We start from the raw sequence: 19,159 nt of genomic DNA, 5'->3' as shown, positions 1-19,159 counted from the left end.
TCTGCGTCTTGGCCTCTGGGCCCCAGCACCTCTCAATTGTCAGACTCCTCCCTCCTGCATGGGGCTCCCTCCCAGGGGTGCAATGGAGGTCATCATGGTCCTAGCCAGGAATGGGATGATTGCAGGGAGAGCTCCCCCAGGGGGCAGAGAGAAAGCAGGAGAAAGCAGGAGCCTTTCTTCTTCATCCCCCTTGGGGAGCTAATTACAGGCCAGCAGCCCACTGCACAGGTGAGTGCCTGGGACAGCCACCCGCACACCAGGACAGGGCACCCAGCCTCTCCTGGGAAGGGGCTGAACTAGAGATGGGGGAGGGTGCTAGGGGAGAGACACTTCCGACATCCTCATCTCAGGGCCCATAATTAGTCTGTGGGATGAGAGCAAAACAACCATCCTCAGGGTGACAGCCAGACATTCAGGCGGCATGGAGCGTGGGGTGGGGGCAGGGCAGGGAGGAGGGACAGAGGCTGGGGCCACAGGAACCCACTCATCCACCCCACTAGCATTTCTCCCCGGAACCTTGGTCTCCTCCTGCCTCCTGGACTCTGCCCCAGAGGGGCCCAGTGAATCCAACAGACCGGGAGGCAAGGTTCTATTTGCCAAGGGAGGGGTACCCGCCTGAGCTTATTTCCTGCTTCACTTTGGGAGGAAAGCAGGAGAGGGGGCCAGGCCAGAGCAAAAGCGGAGAAGTTTCCCATCAAGGCACCCTCGCCAGCCGCCTACCCACGAGCCCATCGTCTGGCCCGGAGGCAGGGCCAGGGAGGGAGCTGCCAGAGCTGTTTGCCCAGACAGGCCTGTTGGGTGGGGCTATCAACAAGGAGCAGGGAGAGGGCAGCCGTCTCATGGGGTCTCACCCTGTGCTACCCTATCTGCCATAGGGTTCCCTGATCTGCCCACTCCTCAAGAGTTCAGCCAACCACATGTGGCAGCCCCCAGCCAGCATTCCAAGGAAGACGAGTCTGATCACAGGTGAGCCTTGGTGACCAACAGCCCAAGGACATCACTGGGATGCTCTGGAGGAGCTGGAGACAAGGTGTGGACCATAAGATGAGGCCACAGAGGGCGAGGGCTCTCAGGAACCCCTGCTACCCCACAGCTAAGCCCATACATCCTCCGAGGATCTCTGTCTTCTGTGGGGATCATCATATGGGGACGCAATGAAGGAACTTAAAGATCTACGAGGCCCAAGGTTCACCATCCTAAAGCTTGTGACTTACCTCTGGCTTTCACTTCAGTTTATCTGATCTGGACAGGCAAGCTCATTCATACCCATGATGTGGATTAGGAAATCAAAGCAGGGACAGGGAATTCTGATTTATTCAAGATCACAGATCAAGTTACCCTCCCTCCCGGGGGTCAGATCAACCACAGGCCAGATCTTCCCCCTCAGCCCTGTGGTGCATTTCCTGGAAATGTGATGGTGCCAGATGTTTTGTTTGTTTATGTAACAGCATCTGAGAGGAGCGGGGCTGCTCCAGGCAGTGGATCTATGCCCTGGCCCCATCCCTAGGTACACCCTATCTTCCACCCCTAAGACAGCAAGGTACAGCCCCGGGAAGGAGTTTGAATGGGAACATCCAGGAGGTCTTAAAACACTCCTGTGGCCCCAGGGCTCACTGCTTCTCCTATAGTCTCATTCACTGCCACAAAGCTGCCCCCAAAACAGCCTCAGGACCCCCACACTCACCCTGCAGCCGTGGGTCCATTCTGGCCATGCCCCCAAGGAAAATAAGGGAACATGGAGACAAACCCAGCCAAGCCCTGACCTCTTTGCACTCAGTCCTAACTTAGCAAGCTTCCCTCAAGGCTCCAGGCCTTTTCTTTCCCTTGCCCTGACTCCTGCTGCATGGGAAAGCCCCTCTGTGGTCTAATCAACACTTGTCTCTCTGAGAAGGGACAGTCCCTTGTCTCTGGAGATTGACCATTCAGTGCCTCCTTAGCCCTCTTCCTCAGCCCTGGGCCAAAATCAGGAGCCATCTGGAGCTCAGAGAGAAGGAAGGGAGCATAGCCATAACTCTGTCCCTGCTCCAAGTAGGTGTCATCTTGTGCAGCCCCCTGCCTTAGCTTCAGGCAAGGCCTTCTTATTTAGACTCCTGCCCCAGACAGGGGTCATCCCATCTAACTGCCTTTGTCCTAGGCAGGCACCAGCTTGCCCATCTTCCCTCCCTTCCCCTGCTCTCCAAGCTGGGAAAAGGCGACTCACGGTGCAGACTGAGGGAGATGTTGATGGTGTGCTCATCCACGAAGCCCTTCAGGCCGGGCATGCGGGCACACTTGAGCTGTGTCTGGGCAGCGCTGTCCCCAACATGCACCCAACACACAGTCTCGTTGGTGTAGCTGAAGTCCATGGCTGTGGTCTGCCGTGTACTAGTGGGCGTGATGGTAGACACTTGGGCCCCACTCAGGTACGTGGCCAGGATGTTCTGGGAGTTGGCAATCAGCAGCACAGGGGGCCGGTCTACTGGCTCTGTAGGTGGAGGAGAGAAGGGTCGATGCAGCAAGGGGCTCTAGGACCTCTCAGGCCACTCCCCATCGGGGAGCAACATGGAGGCCACCTATCATTGTGACCACAGGTGACCCCACCTACCATTCTTGGCCTTGCAGGAGCGGTTGTCTGGCTGCAGCAGGTATCCTTCCACACAGCCACATGTAAAGGAGCCATCTGTGTTGGTGCACAGCTGGCTGCAGGTGCCATAAACTGAGCACTCATCAAAGTCTGCCGGGAAAAGGGCAAGAGCATGGTCATCTCCAGTGTAATAAGGACAGGGAAGTGGGTGCCCTCAGACACCATCCAAAGGTGGTGTCCATCCCTACAGCCTCTTTGGAGGGCGATTTGGCAGAATCTACCACAACAGGAAAGGTGCAAACTTTATCACCTAGCAAGTCCGAACTTGGAATCTACCCTCGAGAAATACCCACACACATGCACATCATCCATTCATTCAGAAAAGATTTCTTGAGTATCTACTATATGCCAGGTACTGTCCTAGGCTCTGAAGATATATCCGTGAATAAAAGAGATTCAAACTGCTGCCCTCATGAAACTTAAATTCTGATAATAAATGAAATATTGGCATTCCATGATAAACAGAGAAGTAAGTTATATGTTAGAGGTGATAATACAGTGGAAAAGTGACTGGTGCTGTGGGAAAATATTAAGCAGAGAAAGGGGATATGGAATGTAGGCAGTGGGTTGTGATTTTAGGGATGGTCTCACTGAGAAGGTGGCATTTGTGCAAAGACTCCAGTGAGGTAAATCTTAAAACAGAAAAGGTGCACTGTTTGTGACAGAGAGAAACTGGAACATCTTACTCATCGATAGGGAGATTGCCAAGTAAACTGTGGTAATCAATAGTCATACTCCATAGTGGTTTCCAAAAGTACGAGGCAGATGTCTACATATATTTTTATATGCTTATTTATTTATTTTGAGAGAGAGCGAGAGAGCGTGGGGGAGGGTCAGAGAGAGAGAGGGAGAGAGAGAATCTTAAGCAGGTTCTGCACTGTCAGCGCAGAACCCGATGCAAGGTTCGATCCCAGGAACCATGAGATCGTGACCTGAACCAAAATCAAGAGCCAGTCACTCAACCAACAGAGCCGCCCAGGCACTCCCCCCTCCCTACATATTAATATCGAAAAATCTCTAGAACCTATTGAGAAAACTGAAGAGAAGTATGTACAGTATGATATGTATGTGAAAAAGAGCACACGCACATAAACAATACTTTCAGTTAGATCATCTGTGAATACAGGAAGAGAGATGTACAGAAAAAGGACTGGAGAGAGAGATAGCAAACTGGTAACACAGCTGACCTCCAGAGAGGGAAAAGGGAGCAGAACTGAAAAGGATTCGTCAAAGGAGACTTTGGTTTTTATCTATAGTGCTTTAATGTTTTTACAAGAAAACTCACATATGATCTATGTAATTTTAAGAGGAATTTAGTGGAATTTGGTGGAAGTAAGTGGTTAGGGCTCACAGTCATGCCCACAGGCTGCAGGGCATGTAATCGTGCCTCCTCTCTTGTACCTTCTGTCTCATTCTTCTCCTACCCCGGCCAGGCCCACTGGCCGTCCCCATACCCGTCCCCACCTGTACCCACTCCAGCATACGCACATGTGCACACAAGCACACACACTCACATACCTTTGCAGGTCTTGCCATCTGCCTGTAGTTGAAAGCTATTGTTGCAGTAGCAGGTGGGCCCGTTGAGTGTGGGGACACAGTGGTGCTGGCAGCCCAGCTGAGAACACTGTCCTTGGAGCTCTGTGTGGGGGCAGGCGACACGCACTCAGGCCCCCAGACCTGGCGGCCACACCCAGACCGTAACCTTCCCCCGACTCCTGCCAACCCTTCAGAAACCACTTCCAAGGCTTGTAGTGTCAGAGATGGAAGGGGCTTAGGAATCATCTGACATATTTTGCAAGTGAGGAAACTGAGGCCCAGGGAGGTTATAAGACAGGCCCAAGGTCCCACAGCCAATTATGGCTTAGAATCCACATCTTCCTGCTCTGGCTGCTCTGGACTCCCTCTGTCTCCATGAAAGAGGGGCTCTGGCAGTTGTGGGGGTCAACAGGGAGCGAGGACAGTGAGTCTCATTCTCTTCATATGCCTCTTATCTGCCCTGCCCAGGAACCACAATGCTGGCTTTGGGGCTGAGGGTGAGGAGTGGGCATGGGATGGGGTCTCTCCCCTCAGGATCCCAGCTCTAGTCTGGAAGCACCTCTCCAGCCCATCCCTCAAGCCCTAGAGACCTGAGAGAGAAGGTCCGAGGTCCAGGTAGAAGATGAGAGGAGGAGCAAAACTGGTTCCCTCAGGACCTTTCTCTAATCTTTTCCTCCTGCTGCTGACCCACTTCCACAGGGGAGACAGAAGGGAATGAGACAGGAGGGGGAAGAGGTGGGAGAGCAGCTGCCCCCCCAGACCAGCGACCCAATTAATGGCCTTGCGTGGGGCCAGGCGGCCTGGCCACAAAGACCCCTTTGTCCAGCGGCCTCACACCCCCACTTCCCCCCCACCTAGGAGAGAGAGCTGCCCGAGATGCTAAGACGTTTAGAAGCACTAAGCCTGCCAGGAGGAGCTGGACTGGGGGGCCAGTCCCTGGTTATTTCTTCTCCTCCCCACCTCCACCCAACAGCCCAAATGTGCTGCCTGTCCAGCCCTTCCCCACAAAGGATGGAGATCAGCGGGGGGGGGGGGGGGGGGGGGGGGTGTGCGGTAATTTTTTGTTCTGGAAAATCTAGAGAAGAATTTCTCTTTTGGATGTGCGGCAGGAGGATAAGGAGGCCCAACTTCTGTCATATCAGAGAAGGGAGTTGAGACCCTAGGTTCTCCAGGTTCTTTGTTGTTTTTGATGCTGACAAGGTATTCAAAAGGAAGCAAACTTGAACATGTACCATTCGATAAGATGGGATGGGCATGGTAATTCAAGTCAGCCCCTAGGCCTAAGCTCTGCATCCCATCCCAGGAGCTCTAGACAAAAACATGCAAAATCAACCCAAGGAAAGGATAAAAATCTTCCACAAACTCCCTTGCTCCACACTCCCTGCCCTCAGTGAACAGGATCCAGATGTGTCTCCTCCCACAGGCAGATGTTTCTGACATGCGTACAGGCCCAGACGCCACCATCACCCAGGGGCCTGCTCAAGCTCTGGAGACCTTCAGCTCAGTAGAAGGGAGAAGTCACTATTCCCTATTCCCTGCCTCGCACGTATGAGTCTCTGCCTTACCGACGGAATCCTCCCCCGCTGCTCACACATGACCCAGACTCTCCCTGGCCCACAGGGCCTTTGGGGGAAGAATGGCAGGGCTGGCGACCTGAGCTACAGCAGGGAAGGGACCTATCATCCTAACGTTCCCTCCTCGGCCTGGATGACCTCCCATCAAACAGCTTCAGAGTGTCTCAAAGATCTGCATGTCCTGGGGGATGGCTTCTGGGGCATCGGCGGGGAATTAGGTGAACCAGACTCCACATCCCCACCCCCAGCTTCAATCACAGCATCTCTTTTTCCCTGTTCACACTCAGGTTGCATGTAAGAAACCATGTGAAGAAAGGACCCTACTATCTACAACAACAAGGTATGAAAATACTGACCTAGTGCAAAGCTCTCATTTTACAGGTGGGATACTGGGATTTGGAGAGAGGTAGTGACTTGGCCAAGCACACACGGCCAAAGAGAAGTGTCCAGGCCAGCACCCATACTGATCCCCACAGGGCTGTTGACCAAGCTCCAAACTCAAAGGCCCACTGATTTGGGCTGCTATCTGGTGGCATCTCTGTGCATGGGAGCAGGACAAGGCCTCATCCCCACTGAAGGTGTGAGGACAGTCCTCGGATGGTGGGCCTCCAGACCCATCACAGGCCTGGCTGAGAACTCACTGCATCCATCTGGGGCAGGAGAAGTGGAAGAGCCCTTACCTCGGCAGTGGGGCCCCTCATCTGAACCATCCACGCAGTCCTGGACTCCGTTGCAGAGGCGGGACATGAGAATACACATCTCGGTGCCCAGGCAATTGTGTTCATTTGGCTGACATCGCTGGGCCTTACTCTGTGGACCTGGGGGCAGATGGGAAGCCTGGCATGAACAAGGTGGCTAGACTGGCTGTCTAGCCACTTGTTCACCAGGAGAGGCGATGAGGACACCAAGACTGGGGTTTCAGATACCCGCATTTCTTAGATCTCAGGAGGTCTCAGGGGCTGGTTAGATTTTCCCACCTAGGGCCCTTTGTCATCATTCCCAAAGGTAGCCACACACCCAGGAGCATCCGGGCAGAGGGAAGAACTAGGCCTTCAGCAGAGTCCGCTCCCCACATGCCCGATACGTACGGACCCCAACACCGCCACACTGTGCACTCAAGAGACGGGCTGAGATTTAGAGGCGAAAGGTTTTGAGGAGCCGAGGAAAGCTGAGTCCATGGCAGAGAGGCTCAAATGTTAAAGAACACTTTCTTCCCAAAGCTCCCTAGGGCACAGAGCCGGGGCTGAAAGCCAGACGAAGTTGCACTGTCCGATACATAGCAACAGCCATATGTGGCTATTGTGCACCTGAAATGCGACTAGTTCAAACTGTAAGTATAAAATACTACACTGGCTTTAAAGACTTAAGTTTTCTTTAATTTATTTTCTATTTTTTGAGAGAGAGGGAGCATGAGTGGGGGAGATGGGCAGACAGAGAGAGAAAGAATCCTAGGCAGGCTCCATGCTCAGCATGGAGCTCGACACGGGGCTCAATCCCATGACCCAGGGATCGTGACCTGAGCTGAAATGAAGAGTCGGACACTCAACCAACTGAGCCACCCAGGCGCCCCTGGCATTAAAGACTTAATACCAAAAAAAAAAAAAAATAAAAAATAAATAAATAAAGGCTTAATACCACATACACAAAAAAGAATGCAAAAGATCTCATTGCTAATATTATATGATTAATATACAGAAATAATAACATTTCAGATACATTGGGTAATATAAAATTAAAATTGACTTAACTACTCTTACCTCTTTTTTTTAAATTTTTTTAATGTTTATTTATTTTTGAGAGAGAGGTAGAGTATGAGTGGGGAGGGGCAGAGAGAGACAGAGACAGAGACAGAATCCAAAGCAGGCTCCAGGCTCTGAGCTGTCAGCACAGAGCCCAATGCGGGGCTCGAACTCACAGACTGAGAGATCATGACCTGAGCTGAAGTTGGACACTTAACCAACTGAGCCACCCAGGTGCCCCTACTCTTACCTCTTTTAATGTGGCTACCAGAAAATTTCAAAATTGCATATGTGGCTCACATTATATTTCTGTTGGATGATACCACTCTAGATGCCCAATCCCAGAGCAGCCTGCCTAGTGGAAGGATTTGGGAAGCATCAAGGGTTGTGGCCCACTGATGATGTCTCTGGTACTTCCTTTGTTGCCCAGGAAGATGGGCCAGGGCAAGAAGGGTAGAGCTCCTCAGGGAATCCTAAGGAGGCCAAGCAGGTTAGGATGCTGGCTGAGCCCTGCATTGGGAGACAGACCACTGCACCCTGGCTCCCATGCCTGGACAGGGTGTGTGAGAGAGTATCTGTGTGTGAGCCCATCTGTCCATGTATGCCTGGGGAGGAGTACCTGTACACGGGTGAAGGAGGTGAGGAGCGAGGAGTGTGGCGTGAGGGTGTGTCTGCACGTGCTGGTCTGTGCTGGTGCTTCTGGCCTCAGTCTGTGCATTTCCATGTCCTTCAGGAGTGAGTCTGGATTTTTATGAGTGTCTGGGGGCGTCTGTCTGAGGTTGGGCTTCTGCATCCTTGTTTGAGAGTATGGACTCTGTGTTGCTATAAGAATGTGTCTGTGCTGACGTGTGCCCTGGTCTGTGTGTGTGTGTGTGCGTGTGTGTGTGTGTGTGTGTGTGTGTGTGGTGGTGATGGTGGTGGGGAGGGATGCATCAGGGCCCCCCCCGATGGGTCTGGGAGGGTACATGAGTGCAAACAATGTGGGGATGTGTCTAAGGTGGGGTCTGCATCAAACTGAAGAAAGATTGGGCCCTTCTGCGTGGTTACCATCACCCCCACATCAAGCATCAGGGTAAAACAAAGTAGGGCGTAAAGGTGGTATCTGGCAAGAAGAATCTCCAGGCTGAACTCCCCTCACCATAGAAACACTTGAAGACTATCCCCGACTCTACCCCTCAAGGGCAGGGTATGGGGAAAAGACAGAGAGAACGACTGGCTCCCTTTCTGGCCCTAAAATTACTCCTGACCATTGTGGGTGAGGGTATAGGGAGAGGACAGGGAATAGAGCTGGAGCAGGATAAACCTGGGAGAGAGAACAGGGACAGACCTAGGAATGCAGGGTCTCCTAGACCCTGGCCCCGATTGGCCAAGCAGCGAGAGGCTGAAGGTGGAGACCCGAGGACTCTGCCAGCTGCCCAACACTCTGGGGTCCCGCCAGCAAATCCTCCACCCCCCACTGGCAGGGTAAAGGCTGGGTGCGGACCTTTCTCCCAGTTTAAACAGCTGCCTCTGATTACACCACTTACTGGGGCAGGGGAAGGCGGGGGTGGCGGGAAACGCACAGGGGTGGGGCTTCTGGTACAGAGACTGAGTAAGAGCCAGTGGCCTTTGGCCTGGGAACCTGAGGACAGGAAGAGGACCCGGCAAGACCTGGGGGCACTTATTAAGAGTCAGAAGTCTCAGAGGTGGGAAGAAGAGGACTGAGCAAGAAGGGAAGGGAAGCTGGGCTCTCTCCTTCCAGCAAAGCTGTCAGCCCAGACAACAAAGTCTCTTGCAGGCTTGGGGGTACAGCCGCTAAAGGAGCAATCGGATGTGTCATTCTGAGCACATCATGCACCGTGCCGGGCACTTTGAAGAGGGGGAGAGAATAGTTTTAGCTGTGTCATGGACAAACAATCACAGAGCAAGGTCCACACCAGGCTAGAGATCAGTCGTCCTTATCCCAAACTTCCTGAGCCAAAAGGAAAAGGCGTTTAGGAGAAGGGATCAGAAAAAGTACTTACAAATCTCAGGGGCCTCATCGGATCCGTCCGGGCAGTCCCTCTCACCATCACACCGCCAGCCTTTGGAGATACAGGTGATCTGGTCTCTGCAGGCAAACTGTTTGGGGCTACAAGTCTTAGGGGCTAGGAGTAAGGAAAGAAAACAATGAAAGGTGGAGGGCAACTCTACGACCTTAAAGTCCCTAGAGCTCCTCCTCCTTCCCCAGCATCAGGCCCATCTGGCCCAGACTCTGAGCTACAGTCCAGGTACCTAGGGTGGCAGGCGGCTGTGGGATACTCCCGGAATACCGTGTACCTGTGGTGGGGGGGAGGCGAAGGATGCAGGAAACGTATCTTACAGCCTGCTCATCCACCCCAGATGCTGCCTGTCCAGTGTGCCTCTCCAGTTCTCAGGGTCAAAGCCCTTGCTGTTCTGCATTACTCTGGTCAGACACCAGCAACCCCAGTTTTGTTGACCGAGAGTGATGGTGAAAGATCAGGACTTAGGCCTTTGACATTTTTTCTCTTTATCTTCCTTTCCCTCCCCCTAGAAGCCGAGAGCCACTTTATTTATTTGTTTGTTTATTCACTTATTCATTTATTTATTTATTTATTTTTGAGTGAGCTCTAAGCCCAATGTGGGGCTTGAACTCACAACCCTGAGATCAAGAATCCCACGCTCTTCCAATCAAGCCAGGCACCCTAAGGGCTGTTCTTTTCTAACCTCTTTGCTCAGTCCGCCCTCTGTGGCACTCCTGGTCCCTGAAACCCATCACCCTGCCCATCTCCAACTCCTAACCGCCAGGCCCCAGACAGGAAGTGGTGGGGGGTGCCCTCGGCACAGTGATGACTTAGAGACTGTATCAGCAGAAGTATAGGAGGGAAAGGCAAGGCAGGGTAGGGAGCCCTGCCTCCACCTCCATTCTCTAAAGACACGGCTCCCCTTGTTGGTTAAACCTCAAGGAGGGCTTTCAGTAGATGTCGTCTGAGATAAAAGGCACAGAAGACAGCTCAGGATGCCACAACTGAAGAGCCGCAGCAGAAGGGTGACTGGGAGCTGGTTTCAGGCCAGTTAACCTGTGGAGTTACTACATCCAGGACCTCTTTGCCCTGTCCTTCACCCCCTCTTCACCTTCCTCTGCTCCCACCTAGATTTCTTGCCTCATTCTCCAAGGAGGAATTAAGAATGGTAACACTAACTCTTACTGTGGGCTCAGTATGCATGGGAACTGTAGTCAGCCCATTCTTTCCATGTATCATCTCATTTAATCCTCTCCACAATATGACAAAATAGGTAGTGCTACTAATACCATCATTCATAGATGAGGAAGCCAAGCCCCAGAAAAGGTGGGGTCACATAGCAGGCAAGTGACCAAACCCGGACTCAAACCAGTTGAGCCAACGCTAAGCTTTTAGCCAGGGCAGTCCGCATCAGCCTCCCAGCTCCCATGGAGACATCCTCAGGAGCTTTTCCTTCCAACCCTGTCACCATGTCCTCCATGGGAAGAAAAGTCCCCTGCTCTCCCTCATCCCCACCCAGGGCTGGGTTCCCAGTCTCCCAGCCCATCATCGCCTTTTCCTTGGCCTGTTGTAAATTCCATCTCTATTCAGCTGGCATGCACTGAAGACCAGCCTGGGGTGCCAAGGAGGAGTGAGATGCCCCCTTGGGAGCCCCAGTCCCCCTGGGAAGACAGCTGTACACAACTAACTCAAATGCAGGGCAGAATGAGCTCAGGGCTGAGACAGAGTATAAATAAAGTATGTCAGGGCTCTGAGCAGGAAGGGATAGAGTCTGAGGAGGGCCACACGGAGACGATGTCCTCCCTCCCTAACCCCCATCTCTGGCAGAAGGGACTGCACCCAGGCCCCTGGCCAGGATGAGAGCCGAGTTCAGGAAACACATCAAGGATGGCCTGGCCAGGCTCCCCCACCCGCGGCGTCCCCCTCCCCTACCTCCCACCCTGAGCAGGGAATAAAGGCCCCTTGAGGAGGTGGATAATGCTGAGTTCATTGCCCCACTGGGCCAGCTGTGAGGTCTTCCCGGGGAAACAGCCCGCCAGCCTAGTTAGCATGCCGGAGACCGGTCCTCTTCCCCTGGCCAGCCGAGACTGGCTGGGGGCGGGTAGAAAGGGCTGGAATGGGACTAGAGAGGCAGATGGGCCGTTTGGAGCCCAGAAATGGCCCCCATGCCACCCCCACCCCTTCACATGGACTTAGTCCACGCCCCCACTCTTCCTCAAGGCAGAACTCACAGCCCCGTGAGGTCACTGGTTGGCCACTCCAACCTCCCCTCCACTCCGTGTCCCAGCCATGATCCCCCCTCCATTGGCCCTCACTTTGCACCCCCCCCAGCTGTCCCCACCCCCATTTTTGGCCTGAACTCGGCAGAGGAAACAGCAGCTGGCAAACTCGGAAAGCTGGAATGAGAGAGATTCACAAACCAGATGTGCTCTTGTGGAGGGGGAGAGTGGGGGATGGGGGAAGGAAAGGAAGAGGAGCACTCGGGGCCCCTGTCCCATCGCAGCACCTCTTCAGGCCCGGGGCGGAGGGACCTGGGGGCGCTGCACTGCTCCCAAGGGACCAGGCAGCACAAGGATCTTGGAGAGATATGTGACAGCACTTCCTTCCTGTCAGGGATGGTGAAGAAAGCCCCAGGAATCTGGAGTTGGAAGGCTGAAGCCTGTCTTTGATTTCCTTCAGGGGGAGTGGGGAGGAAAGAAACAAATAACCTACTTTGGGGCAGTCTACATAGCCAAGAGAAGCCTCCCTCTGAGGTGGGAGGGAGCTGCAGTGGGGGTGGGGTAGGGCACTTGTAATCTGCTTAGAACTGCCAGCCAACCCCACTCCCCTCAGCTGAGCCTTCTGCATCTGACGCTAGCAGCCACAAAACCCATCTTTGTGGCCCGCCGCTAAGGTGAGGGAACAACATGGCCTAAGTTCGGGAGCAACCACTAGCCTCCTCTGCCTCCCACCCCTCATGAGAATTGGGGCTTCCTAATGATAGGAGCTAACTAACACTTTTCAACATGGTCACTACTCGTCAACCACTGACCTGAAACACTTTGTTCATGTTAATTCATTTAGATCCTCAAAACCCTGGGAGGTGGGTACTGTTGCAATCTCCATTGTATGGACGAGGAAACTGAGGCACAGAGTGATGGGTAACTGAACAGGTGGTTTCCTCACTGACCATGAGGATGGAGCCAGATGAAAAAGGATGAAGAAAAGGAACTGGCAGGGAGAATATTTTGGTCCTCTGGCACTAGGAGTGGGGAAAGAGATTATAGGGGGTGGCAGTGACCTTCAGGGCTTCTCAGAGAGGAGGGGGAGGTGGAGGAGGCAGAGAGGGACAAGAACAGAACAGAGAGGGAAGACAGAGGAAGGAGAAGAAGGAGGAGAGGACTGGAGAGGGAGGAGAGTGAGTGAGGTTGCAGCAAGAACGCCGGGACACAGGGGCCGTCTGTTCTCAGCTTTGCCTGGAGATGAATGTGACCGCCATGCTAACTCTGGCCAACACCCCTGCCCCCCCCCCTCTCAAACCCAGGCACCCAGCCCAGCCATGGCCCCCAGGGCCACCAAGCTGGAGCCAGGACAGGAGGTGTAGGCTTGGGTGTGTGTCCAGACACAACACGGACCCCACTGCCCTGCTTGAGCCTTGGCTGTTGTCCTCTGTCCCATTCCGGGACCTTGGGGGTGGGGTGGGGAAGGAGGGCGAGAGTGCCTGGCTAGAGAAGAGAGGATGACAGGAAAGGACAAACCCTGAGGGAGTCTTCTCCAGAAGAGGAGACCCATCCATTGATCCCCTTGGGAGCTCCCCTTGGGAGCAAGGGAGCTGCGACCTCAGATGGCGTGTCCTAAAGGACCAGGAGACTTGGGGCCAGGAAAGCATGAAGGGGACCCTTGGGGCCCTTTTCAAGAGCAGACACAGCAGAGGGAGAGATAGGCTGTGTTAGCAGGGGGATATTTTCTAAAGGGAACCACGTGAGATATCTAAAGGAACAGAAGAGCTGGGGGTGGCCAGGGGCTGGGGGGCAGAGCCTGCAGGAATCTAAACTTTCAAACATAGGGGGGTGGGGCAGCAGGGCCTCCCAGACCCAAACCGAGAGCTTTTCACTGAATTTTATGTATTTTGGGTGTTACCCGGTGGCTCCTTCCCGCAGCTCAGTGAGGCTCAGACACATTTTTGTCATTCCTGAGTCTGGGACTCTGCTTTTGCGGCCTGGACAGACGTACAGACAGGATGGCTTGGACTGCCAGGGGAGGGGAAGGGTCTCCCCCTCCATCCTGAGTCAATATTGACTCAGCAGGACATTAGCCTGACCAGTGACCTCCCCACCATCTTTTCCTTTCCCCACAAGCAAAATTCAACCCCTCAAATCCCCCCAGAGGTCATCATATCTCTCACCAGGCCTTTATAAGGCCTTTATAAGCCTACCCCCAACACACACGCATGGTGTATGCTCAGCAGAAGGAGAAGGTCTAAGCTCCTGACCCGTTCCCCACACCTTTCTCCAGTTCTCAGGTCATGAGGAAGTTCTGAGAGAAGTCTAACCTCCCCCTTTCCTTCTGAAATATCTCCTTTCCCCTATTACTCAGCCCATAAAGGTATCAAGTTCCCTTCCTCCAGAAACATTCTCTCCAAAATCCATTCCTAAAAGTAGTGGAGGGGGAAAAAGAGAGAGAAATTTGGAGGAAAGTGAAGGGCGAACTGCAGAACTGGACATTCCGACTCTGACCTGGGAGGGGAAGAATAATTCCAAAATGGCGAGGTGGGAAAGAGAGCATGTGGGAAAGCCCAGGAGAGATGCTCACTCCCACGGAGTTTTGAGATGCCCATCCCAGGCCTGGATGGAAGTGGATGGAGACAGGTAGAGACAAATCAAGCAATGGAGACTAAAAAAGATAGACAGAGAATGCCACAAAGGGTGGGCAACCAGACAGAGATGACCCAGGAGGATGAGAGACAAAGGTTCGGAGAGGCCAAGAGAGCACACACCAATGACAGCAGACAGAGGAAAAATAGACAGGAAGGGGTCTCAGCCCAGAGGCTGCCAAGATAATGGCACAGTTGTCTTAGGGTGAACCCAAAAAACAACAAGCCCCCGAGACTCAGAGTAGGGTGGGGGCAGCATATATCCTGACTTATGGAGACAGAGTCCCTGCTGTAGCAGTTCTTTCCCAAGGAACCCAGAACAAGGGTTATTGCCTCCCACAGAATAGGGAGTTAGGGGAAGAAGACTGGAGCTCTTCAACCAGAGAAGCCAAGGCCTCGGAGAGACTCTCATCTCCCCTGAGGGAGCAAGAGGGACAAACACCTCTCCCCCACCACTATCCCTCACCTCTTTCCTGGGGAGTTTTTACACTAGTGCCTGGGGCCACTGCACCGGAAGCACTCCAAAGCCAACTGCTTCCTTCTCCAAACAATGCAGGATCCTGCTAACTGGGCTGAAATCTGGGACTGAACACAGTGGGGTGGGACTAAGTTCTCCAAATGCTCACAGGGGCACCCAGCTCCACCAGGTCAAGGACCCTTTCATGGCCCCAATCAGCTGCACCCGGATTCCCCAAGGGCGGTGAGCTCTCCATACAGAGCCAGAAGGCTTGAATCCTGGAGAGTACACAGAGTGGGGGGATGCTGACAAGAGACTACTGAGGGGCAATATGCCCTAGGCTCGGGGTTCTGATGTGCAAAGGCGGAGACCGCAGCAGGAGGAAAGAAAGTTTGACTTGAGTAAAGAGGGGCTCCTCAAAGCATGGAGTCTTGAGGAGTTGGGCGGATTTGGACAGGATCTGGCTCTAGCCAGGACCCCAACTGACATCCTTAAGAGGTTCAGTGACAGTGGAGAGGTTGGAGGCAAACAAAAAAACCAAAAACCAAAAACCAAAACAAACAACAACATATATATATGGGGGGGGGGAGGAGAGAAAATGGAGGAAGGGGGAGCAAGATTGGAAGAAAAGAAGAAGCCTCTATCATCAAAATATTCCTCCAATCTCCAAATCGTTGTGCTAAACATCCCTGCTTTGAAAGACCAGGGGAAGGGGAGATGTTCAAGGATGGGGGTCTGACTGGGGAAAAAAGGAGTTTGGAAGTTTCTCTCAGAGAGCCAGGAGGCAAACACCTCAGCCTCATAACTCACTTCAACTGTCCAGCTTGTCTGATAACTGGTAATACAACTGGCTCAAGGGCGTGTGTGGAGAGGGGTGTGGAAAGAGGGAGGCGGTCGGCCTTCCCTGAGCCATAACTGCCTGGGGCTGCCCTCCCCACTACAAGATGTTCCTAAGCTCAGCAGGGTCCTCAATGACCCTTTTTCCCATTCCCCACCTCATCCATTTCCTCATCCTCCCTGATAGCAAGTACACTCAATTCTGTTTACTAGTGGGGGTGACATGGCTCCCCAAAGAGAAGGGGACACTGGGGTGAGTTCAGGTGGAGCAGACGAGGCAGAAGAGGTGGGGAAGACTCCTAGGGCTGCTCCCCTAGAGGGAAAGCAGCAAGGCCTGCGATAGCAGCAGAGAGAAAGTTTAGACACAAAGTTAGGTATCTGGGGTCAAAAGGTTTCCTTCTTTGGAGAAAGAAGTCAGTGGGCCCAAGGCATGAGGGCAGGGGTAGAGATAAGAGAATCCTCTGGGCTGCCCTGGATAGCACCAGCCCTACAGGTCTGTACAATACCCCTTCCCCCCCCCCCCCCCCTTCAGAGTGGGGTAGAACCGATGATTCATATTTCCATTCCCAAGGTAAGAGTAGTAGAGTGTGTCTGGGGAAGGGTCCTCTTCCTGGGACTTTGGATACAGTTTGGTTTGAGCTGGGTTACAGATGTGGGGTTGGTGGAAATTTTAAGAAAGGGCAGGGAGACAGTTAAGGAGAACATGTCCAATCTCTCCCACTTCCACTCACCAGCAACTAACCTGTAGTGTGGCAAATAGAACCACCTTAGAAGTCTGGGGGTGAAGCAATCTGGTGCTATCCTTGAATGGGATGGGGACTTTTCTGCTCTCCGAAGAGGCCCCTCTTGCTTCTTCCTAACTCCATCTTCCCATGATGTGAGGGTCTCTCTTTTTCTCTTAAATTTTTTTTTTCTATTCTCCCTAGAAGTCATGCGCCCAAACCTCTCTGCCTTAGTTTCCCCTCCCACCTCACAGGGTTGAGAAAAAGAGGAAAGAACATGTATAACAAGGAAGTCATGGGCTAGGGCTGCCTGTGAGGACTGGTCTAGAGAGAATATTCAAGAGAAAGCCTCTTTTCTCCTCTTGGGCAGATAACTGAGGTAGTGGCAGAGAAGGGAACAGACAGTCAACATAACTGGGAGCCACTGAAAATACTGTCTTTTGGGGGCACAGTTACTTCCCGACTCCCTAACCTCTCTTCTCTAACTGAAGCAAGCTGGGGGGAGGGGAGGAGAGGGAGAGACAATCTGGTTTCAGAGAAAAACTTTCCCAATCCTAACCTGGCAAAATTTAGAAGATGGAGGAGGGGTGCATGATGATACTGGGTCCAGGTTTTTCCCTGGTTGGATGGACCAAAATGACGGGAAGGGATGAGATCCCACCCTCCTCACATAGGGGCCCAGCCCAGCCCAACCCCATGATCCTAGCTCAAAGCTTGGGCAAGACTTGAACCAGTGACTCACAAGCAAGAGAAAAATAGCTGACATAGAGAGGGGAGAGGGGACACCCCATTTCCCCAAAAAGACTCTGTTCTAGCCCAAGCCTAACTGTAATATACAAAATGTGTGTGTATGGGGCAAAGGTGGAGAGAAATAAACACATTTCCTAAAGGAGCAGAGAATTGGGGGGTAGGGCCATAGCCATAACCCCCATCCAACCTCCAACTCTCCTTCCTGTCCAAACTGTGATCAAGCCAGAAGTCAGGGAGAAAGCAGCTTTTTTCCTCCCTCCCACCTCAGCATTCCAGGCCATTCTCCAGTCCCCTTCCCCAATGATGACATCTGACGTTTTTCATCTCAAAGCTCCCAGGAATTAAGAAGGAAAATTCAAAGTCACATAGCATCGCTGCCCCCCCCCACCCCCACCCAGCCCTATCCAGGCTACTGACAGAGGCCCTGAGAGGGGGAAGTGCCCGCTTAGGAACCCAGGCGGGTAGCCCGCTGGATCCTGGACCTAGGCCTCCAAGCTTGGACTCCCCAGGCCCAGATTCCACACCCAAGCAGGGGGCCTTCCCTGTGGCCTTCCCTCTTCCCACCCACAGCCTTCCGGGGCCTGCCTGCCCTCTGCCCAGCAGGGCAACCCTGACCCAGCTCCCCCTTCCAGATTCAGAGGCCACTGCAAAAGCCCCCCCACCCCTTTGCAGCCGTACATTGCAAATCCGGATTCCTTCACATTTCAGATGGGGGTGGGGGGGGTGGAGGATGTAGGGGAGGCAGAGGCCCTCCCCAACCAGAGACAGGAGGAGAAGGCCTCTGGATCCCAGGATCAGAAAAAAGGGGAGCCCTTTTCTCTCTTCCCAGGCCTCTGGTCTTTGTTTGGGCTGGGGGGTCCCGGAAGCATCATTTGCCCTGGGCCCCCATCCTCCAAATCGGACCCCCATCCCCGCCCCCAGTCGGGCCGCTGCTGTGTCAGCTGGACTGGGATAACAAAAGGCACCCCCTCCCGCGTCTCCCTTCCCCATCTGAGCGCAGGAGTGGGGGCTGGGGAGTGGGTGTCCCCAGGGGTCCAAGGGGGCCGCGGAATCTCACTCACCATCGATAGCGGCCGCGACGAGAGCTGAGAGCAGGGGCAGCAACAGCAGCAGCGGCGGGGTCAGCATGGTGTGGGCTGATGCAAGCAGCAGCCCCCTCCCCTCTGGTCCTGCTACTTCTTGCCGTCGCCCCCCCCCCAATTGGGGGGTCCCCCTTTTTCCTCCTTCTCCCCTCCTCCTCCTCTATTCTTATCCTATCCTTAAGCAAAGAGCATCAGGGGCGTGGGTGAAGAGGTAGAGTTCAGAGCCCCTTGGGGAGGGCCTGCTGTCGGGGGTGCGCCCGCCCCCTCCTCCCAAATCCAAACCCTTCACCCCTGCTTTTCTCTTCTCCCCTCTTTCCCCCTCCCAGAGCGAAGCTCACAACCCCATCTCCGAGCCGCCTCCGGCTGCAAAAATGCACAATTGGGAGGAGGCGGGGTAGGGGGTGGGGGGCGTGGACCGGGTGGGGGAGCGTTTGGAAGGGGCCTGATGGAGCTCTGGGGGCTCCCCCGGTTTCCGCCTCCTCAGTGCACGGGCCTGGAGCTCGCACCACTGTTCCCCGGACTGAGGTGCCGCGACGGGGGGGCGAGGGGGGGAGAGGGAGGGGACCGGCAAAGGAGGGAGGGAGAGAAGGGGCGGGGAAAGAAAGGGGGGGGGGGGGAGAAAGAGCTACGCGGCAATCCTGTGAGTGCGCATGCGCGGATTTGGCGCGCTGCCCTGGGGAGGGGGAGTCAGCGCAGCGACAGGATTTGGGTCTGGTCAGCGGTCCTAGAGTGGAGGTCTCCGGACCCCCGCTAGCCAGTTTGGGGCCTGGAGCGTCCTCTCCCCAGACTGGGCCTTCCCCCCTCCCCCGTGCTTCAGAGAGCTGAAGGGCCGAGGGGAGATTGGGCAGTGGGCGAGGAGAGCTGAGGGGCTTCTCTTTGAAACTCGGGGTCGTGTCCTAGGAGTTCAGGCTCCGTCTAGGGATCCAGGACCCGGGGTCCGGGCGGAGGCCCGATTTCCTCGGGGAACTCTGACTGTGCCTCTCC

At 54.1% G+C, this 19,159-nt stretch overlaps 1 protein-coding gene across 2 annotated transcripts in view; it reads right to left on the bottom strand.

Annotated features, from left to right (window-relative positions):
- The window catches only part of LRP1 (LDL receptor related protein 1), an 81,725-nt gene extending 63,027 nt beyond the window's left edge, over window positions 1-18,698 (bottom strand). For both annotated transcript variants that reach the window (XM_053226387.1, XM_027071436.2), the window contains exons 1-6: window positions 18,155-18,698; window positions 9,476-9,598; window positions 6,414-6,551; window positions 4,142-4,261; window positions 2,585-2,713; window positions 2,201-2,464 (exon numbers count right to left, since the gene is read on the bottom strand). In XM_053226387.1, the coding sequence (XP_053082362.1) occupies window positions 2,201-2,464; window positions 2,585-2,713; window positions 4,142-4,261; window positions 6,414-6,551; window positions 9,476-9,598; window positions 18,155-18,221 (841 nt within the window). In that variant the 5' untranslated portion in view covers window positions 18,222-18,698. The remainder of the gene's footprint in view (window positions 1-2,200; window positions 2,465-2,584; window positions 2,714-4,141; window positions 4,262-6,413; window positions 6,552-9,475; window positions 9,599-18,154) is intronic.
- Between the last annotated feature and the right edge of the window lie 461 nt (window positions 18,699-19,159).

Source organism: Acinonyx jubatus, chromosome B4, assembly GCF_027475565.1.
Source record: "Acinonyx jubatus isolate Ajub_Pintada_27869175 chromosome B4, VMU_Ajub_asm_v1.0, whole genome shotgun sequence".
Taxonomy (NCBI): Eukaryota; Metazoa; Chordata; class Mammalia; order Carnivora; family Felidae; genus Acinonyx; species Acinonyx jubatus.
The sequence above is the reverse complement of the archived record's forward strand: the minus strand, read 5'-3'. Positions and strand labels throughout refer to the sequence as shown.